Source organism: Triticum aestivum, chromosome 5D, assembly GCF_018294505.1.
Source record: "Triticum aestivum cultivar Chinese Spring chromosome 5D, IWGSC CS RefSeq v2.1, whole genome shotgun sequence".
Taxonomy (NCBI): Eukaryota; Viridiplantae; Streptophyta; class Magnoliopsida; order Poales; family Poaceae; genus Triticum; species Triticum aestivum.
The window spans coordinates 276,530,941-276,545,417 of NC_057808.1; the positions used below are offsets into that span (position 1 = coordinate 276,530,941).

The following is a 14,477-nucleotide window of genomic DNA, read 5'->3' on the forward strand; positions in this document are numbered from 1 at the left end:
CGCGTCGCCGGAGCCGCGCGCGCCTCCCTCCTCTTCCCCAGCGCCGGCGACCGCGAGCTCCCTCGAACGTCGGCCCGATCGGATCTGGTAAAAACATCCGGGCGTTGACTTTCTCTTCCCCCCCCCCACCGAAACTGCCAAGTCCTTGAATTTTATCAGCATATTTCCCTGTTCATCATTGCACAACTGCTTGCATGTAGCTCCGTTTCACGTGTGTAATATGTCAAATTGTTCGTCCCGTGATGCTCTACATTTTGTTCAATTGCACCATGTTCATTAGAGGTCATCTTGATGCACAAATCTCTGTTGCAAGAGGGCTAGTTGCTGTTAGCTGCTGGTTCTTATCAGAAGTTGGAGATTTGTCATTTTTGTATCATTTAATATGTGCATCTTATGGGCATGAGCTCTACATGTGTTTTGTTGTATGCCATGCCATCTTTCCAAGGGTGTATGCCATGTATTTTTGTGATCTCTGTGGTGACTAGCACAAGCATGCAAAGTAGGCTCCGTAATGTATCTGATTTCAGTGACTTAGTGATTTCTCTTAGTTTTTGTCTGCTGTTATTTTGTTGCCATGTAAACTTGATGCTACAGAGAGATCCATGCATATTTTGGTGATGTTCAGTAAGGATATTTTGTATCTATAGTTGTAACGATCCATTCCCGCCCTTGTTTGCAATTATGGAGTGCCATAGCATGACTCAATCTTGCTCTACTTTTGCTATAAAATATTTCTGGCAGATTCTTAACATGATATGCAATTTTGCCAAGCTTATTGTAGTTGATACATACATGCTATGCTTTTGTTCTTGCCATGGATAGCTTCATAAACATGCCATCTTGCTGTAGGTATGCTTGTTTTGTCATGAATTGCTCTGTAGTGAGTGCATCAAGCTCACAAAGAGGCCTTCATATTATTATTTCTGCCATGCTCTGTTTTCTGCTAAGTCTGAAACCTGATAACGAAACTTGCTATGTTTACGTGCTTGCCATCATATCTTCTGGTCCTTTTTGGCTTATGGTCAGTAAGGGACTTTTGTCATATGCATCTAGTAGAACACTTCCATGCCTTGTTTGCTATGTTAAGTTCCTGTAGCATGTTGATATCGTGCTCTGAACATTGCTACCTGGTGCTGTTATCTGCCATGTCCAGTTTTTCACTAAGTCTGTGATCCTGTTATCTTTTGCACTATTGCCATGCTTGTTTGAGCTTGATATGTTGTGATCTAGCCATAGCTCAGTGTTCATATTTTCTCAAGCATCTCCTGTAGATTACTGTCATATGCTTTGTTGCTATGTTGGAGTGATGTAGCATTGTTACTAGTTGCATTTTAAGTGCTACCATGCTGTTAATCGCAGATTCGTGTCATTCTTGTTTTGCTTGCCATTTGCAAACCGTGCATCCGTTTCCGGTGATCTTTATATCGATTTCGACCGAAATCATCTCATCTTTCCAGTGGCATGCTTGGTTTGCCAAGTTACTACCTTGTTTATCATTTTTCTTCCGGAGCACGCATATGCATCGCATATCATATCTCGCATATCATGCATGTTTTGCATCATGTTGCTTGTGCATTTCTCGTGGTTGATTGTGGTTCCGTTTGTTTGTGTTCTTGTCTTGGGTAGAGCCGGGAGACGAGTTCGTGAATGAGGAACCTGTTGAGTACGCTTACGAGGACAAGCTTTCGACAACTCTGAGAACCTTGCAGGCAAGATGACCACCCCTCGAAATCACTTCTATCTTTGCTTTGCTAGTTGTTCGCTCTATTGCCATGCTGCGCTACCTATCACATGCTCTATCATGTCTCCCATATTGCCATGTCAGCCTCTAACCATCCTTTCCTAGCAAACCGTTGTTTGGCTAAGTTACCGCTTTTGCTCGGCCCCTCTTATAGCGTTGCTAGTTGCAGGTGAAGTTGAAGTTTGTTCCATGTTGAAACATGGATATGTTGGGATATCACAATATCTCTTACTTAATTAATGCATCTATATATTGGTAAAGGGTGGAAGGCTCGGCCTTATGCCTGGTGTTTTGTTCCACTCTTGCCGCCCTAGTTTCTGTTATACCGGTATGATGTTCCTTGAGTTTGCGTTCCTTACACGGTCGGGTGATTTATGGGACCCCCTTGACAGTTCGCCTTGAATAAAACTCCTCCAGCAAGGCCCAACCTTGGTTTTACCATTTGCCACCTAAGCCTTTTCCCCCGGGTTTTCGCGAGCCCGAGGGTCATCTTTATGTTAACCCCCGGACCAGTGCTCCTTCGAGTGCTGGCCCAAACCGAGCGATGTACGGCGCCCCCTGGGCAACCAGGGTCTATGCCAACCTGACGTCTGGCTCATCCGTTGTGCCCTGAGAACGAGATATGTGCAGCTCCTATCAGGATTTGTCGCCGCATTCGGGGGCTTTGCTGGTCTTGTTTTACCATTGTCGAAATGTCTTGTAAACCGGGATTCCGAGACTGATCGGGTCTTTCCGGGAGAAGGTTTATCCTTCGTTGACCGTGAGAGCTTATGATGGGCTAAGTTGGGACACCCCTGCAGGGTATTATCTTTTGAAAGTCGTGACCGCGGTTATGAGGCAGATGGGAATTTGTTAATGTCCGGTTGTAGAGAACTTGTCACTTGACCCAATTAAAATACATCAACTGCGTGTGTAGCCGTGATGGTCTCTTCTCGGCGGAGTCCGGGAAGTGAACACGGTCTGAGTTATGTGTGCCGTAAGTAGGAGTTCAGGATCACTTCTTGGTCATTGCTAGATGACGACCGTTCCATTGCTTCTCTTCTCGCTCTCATTTGCGCAAGTTAGCCACCATATATGCTTATTGCCGCTGCAGCTCCACCTCATTACACCTTCCTTTCCTATAAGCTTAAATAGTCTTGATCTCGCGGGTGTGAGATTGCTGAGTCCCCGTGACTCACAGATTCTACCAAAACATTTGCAGGTGCCGACGATGCCAGTGCAGATGATGGGGTCGATCTCAAGTGGGAGTTCGACGAGGAACGTGGTCGTTACTATGTGTCTTTTCCTGATGATCAGTAGTGGAGCCCAGTTGGGACGATCGGGGATCTAGCATTTGGGGTTGTCTTATTTTCATTTGGATCTTGACCGTAGTCGGTCTATATGTTTGTATTTTGGATGATGTATGAATTATATTCATGTATTGTGTGAAGTGGCGATTGTAAGCCAACTCTTTATCCCATTCTTGTTCATTACATGGGATTGTGTGAAGATGACCCTTCTTGCGACAAAACCACTATGCGGTTATGCCTCTAAGTCGTGCCTCGACACGTGGGAGATATAGCCGCATCGTGGGCGTTACAAGTTGGTTATCAGAGCCATCCCTGACTTAGGAGCCCCCTGCTTGATCGAATCGCTGGCGTTGTTGAGTCTAGAACAAAAATGTTTTGAGTCTTAGGATTCTATATATAAGAGAGTAGGATTCTTTTTACTCCTCAGTCCCTTCGTCGCTCTGGTGAGGTCTCCTGACGTAGAAGTTTTGACTACTCTCTTGTTGAGGATATAGACCTTAGAGTCACCCGCCAGGAGGGGCCGGGTTACTCATATGGTCATTGCCAGAAGCCCGGCGCCAAGCTTAAAGACGGTGGGCCAACGATGGGCTTAAGACCCGGATATGGCTTAAGGCCCGTAGTTACAATCATTATTATGGTAGAACTTGTAGTGTAAGGCAAGAATAGTTGAGAGTCCGAGCCGGACACTCTTATGAGCCGGCCGGGACTCTGAGAGCTGCAGGGCGTCAGCCTCTCTATATAAAGGGATGACCCGACAGCGGTTTGAGGGCGACAACAATCTCATCGAGAGCCGGGCATAGCAGTTTAGCTCCCTGGTTATCGAAACCCTAATCAATACCACATCAAACTGGACGTAGGCTTTTACCTTCACCGTAAGGGGCCGAACCAGTATAAACCCTCGTGTTCCTTGTCCCGCATTAACCCCTTCAAGCTTCCTAGCTGCGATGGCTCCACGACTAAGTCCTAACTCAAGGACATCTGCGGTGACAATTCCACGACAGTTGGCGCCCACCGTGGGGCCAGCGCACGGTGGATTTGAGTTCTTGAAGGGCAGCTTCGAAGGGCTCAAGGGATACGCTGTGGGCCGGATGACCAAGAGTCGTCGCGGCAAGCTCTACATCGACGATGCAGATTGGGGCCCCGACGCCGGCTCAATTGAGTACGGGTACCGGGTCCCCTTCGGCGGAATTCATGTTTTCATTGGCAAGATTGGTGAGCCGGGCCCTGAGCCGGATCTCGGCGCCGATCTCATCGAGACGGCTCAGTGTGCACGACCCGCCCGGGCCCGGCCTGCCTTAAGGCGCGCGTTTATGGGATGTATCCATGGAGGGCCCTCTGATCTATCTGGGTCTGGTGATGAGGCGGCCGCCGGCTCTGACGGCGAGTCGGCCACCGATGAATCAAACTCGTTATATCAACTTCAAGATGGCAGGCTCATGGGTTGTTCCAATGGTGACAGTATTCCGGACCCGTTTGAGCCGCCAAGTCAGGTTGGAGTCTTTATGGCTGGCGCAGCCTGTTCAGAACCCCGCTGCTGGAGCAGGAAACCCGGTGCCTTCTCCGGCTCAGGTGCTGATGGACCTCACGGACAAGATGACGGCCCTGTTAACCGCCACGGTTGACCCGGCGGATCAAGCTCAGCATGATGCGGAGGTGGCACAGTTAATATTGGATCTAGTGAAGGCTAAGGAGGAGCTTGCAGCGGAAGGGATCAGGATGGCTGCGGAGAGGGCGGCTCTCGATGCCCAAACTCAGCTGATCCAGGCGCAGTCCTTCCAACTCACGATGGATCAGAACGCGTCCAATGAGGTCATGAGAAGGAGGCATCAGAAGACTCAATCTCGACTCCCTCCGGTTTACGATCCACGCAACCTCTTCAACACGCCAGGTGCAGGGTCTAGTAACCCGCCAGGGGTCATAGTGCCCGGGTCTGGAGCCCCTATTCAGCCACGGGTGATGGGGCCTCCCCAGGTGCCCCCTGCCCCACCTCAGTACGTGCCAATACCCCCGGGTCATTATAATAACCCGCTGGAGAACATGGTCGCTGCGGCAGCACGGCTGGCGGCTCTCCTAGTTGACGGCGACTCTCCGACGGCTATTGAAACCCGCCGGGTCAGGGAACTCCTTCAGACGGCACTGGCGCAGCAAGAGGCGTACTCCTACAGCCGGGATAGGATCCACTCAACCCCTCGTCCGGGCCAGAGCCTGAGTTACAGCCGGCACATGGTCTCAGCAACCGGCTCAAGTAACATCCGACGCCATGACCCGCCCCCTGGCCATGGCCCGGCTCATAACGGAGCCTTTCATGCAGCAGACCAGGACAGAGCGCGGCAAGAGGCGGAGCAGGCGCCTCAATTAACGGCTTACCAGACCCCCCCGGCTTATCCGACGACTTCCGTCGACGTGGGTATCCCTACCAGGACCGGGGGTGTCCCCTGTTTAGTGCCAGCTATCCGTAATGAACGTCTACCTAAAGACTTCAAGGGCCCTAGGAAGGTGCCTAATTACACAGCTGACTTACAACCCGCAGCCTAGATCGAGAGTTACGAGATGGCCATGGAACTACTGGAGGTCAGTGAGGCGGCAATGGCCAAGTACTTCACCATGATGTTGGATGGGACTGCCCGCACTTGGTTGAAAGGGCTACCACCGAATTCCATCGGGTCTTGGGCTGAGCTGAAGGCCCGGTTCATCCAAAACTTCAAAGCTACCTGTAGGCAGTCTATGTCAATTGTGGATTTGACTAACTGTAAGCAGCAGGAGGGTGAGTCTACGACACATTGGGTTCGCCGGGTTAAGGAGATCATACACTCGTCAGACAAGATGGATGCCGGCTCAGCGGTTTTAATGCTGGAGCAGAATTGTCGTTTTGTGCCCCTGAAGATGAAACTCGGGCGGCTTAAGCGCGACTGCAGTGATATGGGTACACTAATGGCGGCTCTGGTCAAGTACGCCGATTCTGATGGTACGAAGGATCCCCCTTTAGATGATGAAAGGACAGGGAAGGGAAAGAAGAACGGCAATGGCAAGGGTCCTCAGTTTAACCCGGGAAACCAAGGAGGAGGCAAGCGCAAGGCTGATGGCAGCCTAGAGTTTGTAGCCAACGCCAGCTCACAAGATAATAACCAGCGACGCAAGGGGAGGCCCCCTCCCCGAGGCGGCGGGTCAGGTCCGACGCTGGAGCAGCTGTTGAATGAACCTTGTCCAAGGCATGGCTCTAGAGAGAAGCCAGCGACTCATCTGTGGAAGGATTGTGCAATCATGAAGGCCTTTAAAAATTACAATGGCCCGGGCGGCGGCTCAGGCGCCGGCGGTTTTCATGGCCCGGGCGGCGGCTCAAATTCCGGTCCTCAGAACGGTCAAGGGGGCTTTAATCAGCAGCCTGGCCAGGGTCATCAGCAGCAGCAGGGGGGTTATCAGACCAATCCAAAGCAGCTTAGCGGTGGACAGTATCATGTGTTTACCACCAGTCTGTGTAAGCGAGATCAGAAGCTTCATAAGAGGGTAGTGAATGCTGTTGAGCCGGCGGTCCCACGCTACTTGCGGTGGTCTGGGCAGCCTATAGTGTGGAGCAGGGAGGATCACCCTCCACGGGTGGATAATCTGGGTCACTTGGCCCTGGTGGTGGCTCCTCAAGTGGGAGGATATAAGTTCACAAAGGTGCTCATGGATGGAGGCAGCAGCATCAACATCCTCTATTATGAGACTTTCCGCCGTATGGGGTTGGTTGATAAAAACCTCAGCCAGTCAAACACTATCTTCCATGGTGTGGTACCGGGTAAGTCGGCTTATCCAGTCGGCAAGATCGAATTGGAAGTAGCCTTTGGAGATGAGAACAACTACAGGGTGGAGAAATTGACCTTTGAGGTGGTTAAGATAAGAAGCCCGTACCATGCTATATTCGGGCGGCCGGCTTACGCCAAGTTCATGGCTCGGCCGTGTTATGTGTACTTACAGCTCAAGATGCCGGGTCACAATGGGACCATTACGGTTCACGGCAGCCGGAAGGTGGCTCTGGAGTGTGAGGAAGGCGATGCGGCTTATGCAGAGTCTGTTTGTGCTACAGAGGAGTTGAAGTTTTACAAATACAATGTTGACCCAACAGATATGACCTCTCTAAAAAAGCCGACTACGGAGAATGAGCCGGTGATGAAATTTAAATCGGCTGATGAAACTAAGCTTGTTGACTTTGTTCCAGGGGATTCATCTCAGCAATTTAGCATCAGTGCCAATCTAGATCCAAAATAGGAAGGCGCGCTCACCGAGTTCATCCGTGATAATAGGGACATCTTCGCATGGAAACCTTCTGACATGCCAGGTGTACCTAGAGAGCTCGCTGAGCACACTCTCAATGTTGATCCGAAATTTAAGCCGGTCAGGCAGTTCCTTCGGCGGTTTAATGAAGAGAGGCGGAAAGCTATTGGTGAAGAAGTGGCCCGGCTCTTGGCGGCCGGGTTTATCGTTGAAGTCTTTCATCCAGAGTGGTTAGCTAACCCGGTGCTCGTACTCAAGAAGAACGGCACTTGGCGGATGTGTGTGGACTACACGGACTTGAACAAGGCGTGTCCGGCTGATCCTTTTGCCCTCCCCCGTATTGATCAAATAATTGATGCTACGGCAGGTTGTGCACGCTTAAGTTTCTTGGATGCTTACTCCGGATATCGTCGGATTAAGATGGCAGTTAAGGACCAGGAGAAGACGGCGTTCATCACTCCCTTTGGAGCCTTCTGCTATGTGTCTATGCCCTTTGGACTCAAGTGTGCACAGGCGACTTACCAGCGTTGTGTACAGAACTGTCTTCATAAACAGATTGGGCGCAATGTTCACGCTTATGTGGACGATATTGTGGTTAAGTCCATAAAAGAGGAAACCCTGATAGATGATTTAAGGGAAACCTTTGATAATCTCCGGGTCTACAAAATGATGCTTAACCCGGCCAAGTGTGTCTTTGGTGTCCCTGCAGGCAAGCTCTTGGGTTTTTTGGTTTCTGACAGAGGCATTGAGGCTAACCCGGAGAAGATCAAGGCCATCACCTCCCTGGCTAAGCCGGCGTGTATAAATGACGTTCAGCGCTTGGCGGGTCGCATCGCTGCTTTAAGCCGGTTCATAAGCCGTTTGGGTGAGAAGGCCATGCCTTTATATCAGTTGATGAAGAAAACTGATAACTTTGTCTGGAATGATGCAGCTGATACTGCCTTTGAGGATTTGAAAAAGCAGCTGGCAGAGCCTCCAGTCCTTACTGCTCCGGTTGATAAGGAGCCCTTATTATTATATGTGGCGGCGAACACACGAGCCGTCAGTGTGGCTATGGTGGTGGAGCGCAAGGAGGAGGGTAAGGAGCATCCGGTTCAGCGGCCGGTTTATTATGTCAGCGAAGTGCTCATTGAGTCCAAGCAGCGATATCCGCATTGGCAGAAGCTTGTTTATGGTGTGTTCATGGCAAGCCGGAAGCTTAAGCATTATTTTCAGGGTCATCCCATCACTGTGGTCAGTTCTGCCCCTCTCGGTGATATCATTCAAAACAGAGAGGCCACAGGGAGAGTAGCTAAGTGGGCTATAGAGCTTGGGCCTCATGGTCTCAAGTACGTGCCACGCACTGCTGTTAAATCTCAGGCCTTGGTGGATTTCATCAATGATTGGACAGAGTCACAAGTGCCCGAGCAGAAGCCATAACACATATTGGACTATCCACTTTGACGGGTCCAGGCAATTGGAGGGCTCGGGGGCTGGAGTTGTATTGGCTTCCCCTAAAGGTGACAAGTTCCATTATGTGCTACGGTTGATGTTTCCTTGCACTAACAATGCGGCTGAGTACGAGGCCTTGCTCCATGGTCTTCGGATGGCTAAGGAGATGAGCTTGAGCCGGGTAAGGTGTTTCGGTTACTCAGACTTGGTGGCTCAACAAGTATCGGGCAAGTGGGACTCTAAGGACCCTCTCATGGCGGCTTATCGCCGCGAGGTTGACGCCATTGCTGGGCACTTTCAGGGTTACCAAGTGGAACACATCGATCGCAGGAAGAACGAGGCGGCGGATGCTTTAAGCCGGCTGGGCTCTCAGCGAAAACCGGTGCCGCCTAACACTTTCCTGGACGTCCTGTATAGCCCTTCTGTTAAGTTGCCTACAGAGGAAGACTTGGCTGTCCCTGACCCGGAGGCACGACTGGTGGCGGCTCTCCATATCATACCAGACTGGACAATGCCATATCTGGCTTACATGACCCGGGGCGAGTTGCCTGAGGATGAAACTTTGGCCAGGCAAATAACCCGGCGGGCTAAGTCAATGATTGTTATCAATGGGGAGTTGCATCACCGCAGTGTTACGGGGGCGTTACAGCGTTGCGTTTCCCCTGAGGAAGGTCAAGAGATCTTACGTGAGATCCATGAAGGGGATTGTGGCCATCACGCCGGCTCAAAGTCCCTTGTGGCCAAGGCTTTTCGTCATGGTTTTTATTGGTTGACGGCTCATGCAGATGCAGAGGACTTGGTCAGTAAGTGTGACGGTTGCCAAAGGTTTTCACGACGGGCTCATGTGCCGGCTCAGGAGCTGAGGATGATCCCAATCACTTGGCCCTTTGCGGTCTGGGGGCTTGATATGGTTGGGCCTTTCAAAAGGTCCAAGGATAAGAAGACCCACCTTTTGGTGGCAGTTGACAAGTTCACAAAGTGGGTGGAAGCTGAGCCAGTTAGCAAGTGCGATGCAGCCACGGCGGTTCAATTTATGAAAAGGTGATTTTCCGCTTTGGTTTTCCGCACAACATTATAACTGACAACGGCACCAATCTCTCCAAAGGCGCCATGGAAGAGTTTTGTCAACGAGAGCATATCCGACTTGATGCTTCTTCAGTGGCTCATCCTCAATCCAATGGTCAAGCTGAGAGAGCTAATCAGGAGATTCTGAAGGGTATCAAGCCCCGGCTTTTGGTCCCTTTGCAACGGACGCCGGGTTGTTGGGTGGAGGAGTTGCCCTCCGTGTTGTGGAGCATCAACACTACTCCTAACAGGTCTACAGGCTTCACGCCTTTCTTTATGGTTTATGGGGCAGAAGCAGTCCTTCCCAGTGACATCCGTCATGACTCACCTCGAGTGGCGGCTTATGTTGAGACGGATAATGAACAGGCGCGCCAAGATGCTCTTGACTTGTTGGACGAACAGCGGGATGTGGCAGCAGCCCGTTCAGCGATTTACCAACAAGACCTGCGCCATTATCAGAGCCGCCGGGTCAAATCCCGGGTCTTCCAGGAAGGCGATCTCGTGCTTCGGCTCATCCAGGATCAAACAGATGTACACAAGTTATCCCCGCCTTGGGAAGGGCCTTTTGTGGTCAGAAAGAACTTGCACAACGGGTCATATTACCTCATTGACATTCGGGAGCATAAAGATTCACGTAAGTCGGAGGAAGAGACCCGTCGGCCGTGGAACATAGCTCAGCTTCGGCCTTACTACACTTGAGCCACCGGCTTTCGTGGTGTACATATTTCTCTCAGCCCTGTATATATTATGATAAGCAATAAAGCAGGACCTCTGTCCTTTTTCCCCCTCCAAATATGCGCGTGTTGTTTTTGCAAGATTACATGATGACTTAAAGGAGGATCCGGCTTATGATCGTGTTCAAATTCAGCCGTAAGCAATAAAGTCACTTGGGGGCTTCCTGTTCAAACATGGGTCGTATTCGAACCAAAGAGAACATAGCTGTCGATACCCATTTGATTGGCAAAGTGCCGAGCTCATTGGGAAGTTACATTTGGTCATATTTGAATCATCGTTTAACCCCTCTGAGAACCGACGTGGATCGTATTCGAATCAGCGTCGTTAAACAATTCTTAAAATCACTTGGGGGCTTCCTATTCAAACATGGGTCGTATTCGAACCAAAGAGAACATAGCTATCGGTACCCTCTTGATTGGCATCGCCACACCCACTGGGGGCTATGTGATCGTATCCGAATCTTAGCTTAACCCCTTTGGGCCGGGTCTGTGGTCGTATTCGAACCGGAAGCCCCCTAAGTTTTTCTGCTTTATCACAAGTTTTCTTTGATTATGTCAAGGTGTGTACAGCCGGGTTTCACTTTGCCGGCTTAACTTTGGTTTACAGTATTGCTAAAATGGGTGTTATAAGGCAGGTAAACTGGAGTTGCGGTACCAACTTTCTCATCCGGATTATCTAAACCGGAAGTATGCTTGCAGGCCGTTAAGTATGTTCTTACGGTTGTATTCAGGATATCATTGAAGACAAGTCCTTTTTTGATTCACATTCCGGGTTATCTAAAATTTATGATTCTCAGAACGGTAAGCCGCCTCGAGACTTGTGATTTGCCCTTTCATGCAGGATAATTAAAGGCACCTTTTTTGAGGTTAAGAAAAAACAAAGGATTGATTATGACCCGGAGAAATATCAAAGAGACAACTTCAAAAGACTTTAGCATTCAATACGTGCACGATGGCACGACAGAGATAAACTGTTGTACCTACTCTACGTTACAAAACTCATCAGGTCTAAAAGGGTGGAGCATTGTTTGGTAAACCGCCAGCCGAGTTATGATGCTTGCTGAGCTGAAGTCTCCGGCTCGTTCCTATCCTCTCCTCCGGCTGATCCCAAGACCTGGAAAGTTGATGACTTCCAGTCGATGCCGCGGAGAGCTTCGAATTGGGCTTCCTCGTCAATTAACCCGGCCGGGTCAATCTCCGGGGCGAAAGTGTGCTGACGAGCCGGCGGGATCAAGGTGAGGGCTTCATAGCGAGGGGTTGGAATCCTCTGATTCTCCGCGTTGTAACCCGGCTGGTACTTGGTTAGATCCGTGTCGTTCCCGATAAGGGTGGCCACCGGGCGTACAGCCTTCACGCAAGCTGCGAAGTCCTTCTGATCGAAAGCTGAGCCGTCTTCCTTCAGGCTTGGATAGCCAAGGGCGATGTCCGCCGGGTCTAACTCCGGCAGGAATGCCTTGGCCCGGCTCAGCGCGGCGATCGCTCCGGCTCTCGCAGAGGCCCGTCGCAGCTCTTGGATCCGCTGAGGCAGAACGGCGAGCCGGCGCAGGACTTCTGCCAGGTGAGTCGGCACCTCATTGGATAGGGCCACCACAGCTAAGGCACGCTGTGACCCGGTGTAGAGCTGCTCCACCAGGGTATACACGGCCTTCAGCTTGGTGACCACGCTCTGGTTGAGGTTGGCACTTCTGGGACCTGTTTAACAGAATCAGACAAGCCGGCGACACGGATGAGTTATGAGATATAAACATTTTAAACTTGATGAAAGCCGGTGCGGTGACTTACCGAAGATGGCGGCCACCATCTGGGAAACCTGGCGCTTTAGGCCGGAGAGCTCGGCGGTCTTCTCGGAGAGAGTCTTCTCCGCCTGTTCAGCCCGGGTCACCAACGCGGCCTTCTCTTCGGCCCAGGCTTTCCGCTCAGCATCAAATTCTGTCTTCAGCTTCTCTTGAGCGGCGATGCTGGATACAAACTTGGCGTTTGCCTTCCGGGTCTCCATTTCTTGCATCTTCAGCCGGCTCGTGAGATCAGCAAGGTCAGTCTCCAGCTTCTTGCCAGCAGCCTGTATAAGTTTCCGGGTTATGGCATGAACAATTACTCTACAAATTTAAAGTCCCAAGCGTTTTCCAAGCAAAGACACTTGGCAGTTGGGGGCTAATGCATATTGAACGTTTTTTATCTACATATTGCCGGTTCAAATGGAGTAAGCCGGAACCTAAGTCTACAATGTACTCAGTCATAAGTCGTCGACTTGGGGGCTAGCATGGTACAAAGGACAAAAGAGTAAATAAGAGGACAAAAGGATGTTACCTCAGACTTCTGCTGGATTTGGGTCACCATGGCAACCTCGGCGTCCCGGCTCTTGTGCACTTGGCTGATGTAGCCAGAGACGAGCTCTCCAATGCTCAAGTTGGTGTAGTCGGAGAGGTCCAGGTTCACCCGGTGGGGCTGCAGCAACTCCCCCTTAGCGGAGCACTTGGCCAGCACGGTAGGTCTCCCCGGCTCAACGAACTCCGTCCGGGTGATTACCACGTCCGGGTCATTTGTTGGTTGGGCCGAGCCGGAGGCCTCCGGGTCAGCAGAAGCTTCTACAAGCGCCGTGTCCATTGGAGTGGTGGCTTCGGGGGCAGAGGCAGCTGGCGGGTCTTGGACCGTCACCTCCGGCTCAGGAAAATCCGGCACTCCGGCCGACTTGGTTTTCTTCACCCTCTTGGTGAGCTTTGCCTGGGCACTGAAAGATCAACAAAGGTTAGTACAAAAAATATGAGTAAAGATCAGAACAACATGAGATGATTATCGTTACCCGGGCGCGGTCTTGAAAGCCGGCAGATTCGACTGCATAGAGTCGCCGGAAGAAGGGGAAGTCTCCTGATAATTTGAGTCAGAAGAATTAATCGGTTGGCGTATAACACCCGCAAAAGGATGAAAAGGGTATAATTTTGCGATCACCTCGGTCCGGCGTTTCCTTGATGCCTCAGGTAACCCGGAGGAGAGGTCCGTGTCCTTGCTGGTCCGGGTGTGCCGCCGGCTCTCATGAACCTGTCGCTTCAAAATAAATTGAGGATCTTGGTAAGCTAAAGGATGGGAAAAACTTACTTTCCGGGTTACTCTTCGGGTTTTCAGCCTTGGCAAGGGCTCCGAGTCGGAGGAAAGTATTGTTACCTCTTCAACCACCGGGTTACTGGCTCCGGTGTCCTCCTGTTGATAAACATCATTGATAAGGCGGACAGAAATAAACGACAAGTATAACAAGAGCTTACAGGTTTAGGAATTACCTCAGATTCGGAGCTGTCACTTAGCTGCAACAGCTCCGAAGCAGTGGGCCTACTTCCCTTCTTACGGGGAGCGGCTTTCTTGGCGGCTTTCTTCGCCTTCCTGGCTTTCTTGGCTGCCTCATGGTCGTATTTGACCCGCCAGAACTTGTCATCAGCCTGAAAAATACAACGATGAACGGTTCAGATGAAGGTTATATGCAGAAGAAGATGAAAAGTTAAAGTTAGCGGCTTACCGCTGGGGCTGGGTTGGTCTTGCAGAAGGGGGCTAACCCGGTCCTTCCGCAGTCTGCCAGGCTCTCGTTTAAAAGAGCCTTGGTCATCTCCTCTGCAACGTCTTCTGGAAGATCATTGCGGCTGTGTCTCTGAGGATCATCCTTTCGCCCTGTGTACTCACACATTAAGCCGGGGCGGCGGCTTAATGGGATCACCCGCCATGAGATCCAGACCCGGACCAGGTCGATTCCGTTCAGACCATTGCCCAGGAGAGCCTTGATCTTGTTGATAGTGGGGAGCAGAGGCTGGCGCTCAGCTTGAGTCAGCTTGTCCGACAGTGGGTGAGTCGGCTCCAGACGTGAGGGGCGAAAGCCGGGCAACGGACTCTCGTCAGCCGGCGACGTGTCTTGGCAGTAAAACCACGTCAGATTCCAGTCCTTGGGGTGGCTGGACGGCTCAGCGTAAGGGAAAAGGCAGT

The 14,477-nt window shown here is 51.0% G+C and overlaps 1 protein-coding gene across 1 annotated transcript in view; it reads left to right on the plus strand.

The window, feature by feature from the left end:
- LOC123120503 (uncharacterized) overlaps positions 1-8,367 on the plus strand; it is a gene marked incomplete at its 3' end in the record, with an annotated part of 84,585 nt that extends 76,218 nt beyond the window's left edge. Inside the window, exon 2 of the mRNA XM_044540513.1 lies at positions 7,984-8,367. Coding sequence (XP_044396448.1) covers positions 7,984-8,367 — 384 coding nt within the window. The remainder of the gene's footprint in view (positions 1-7,983) is intronic.
- Between the last annotated feature and the right edge of the window lie 6,110 nt (positions 8,368-14,477).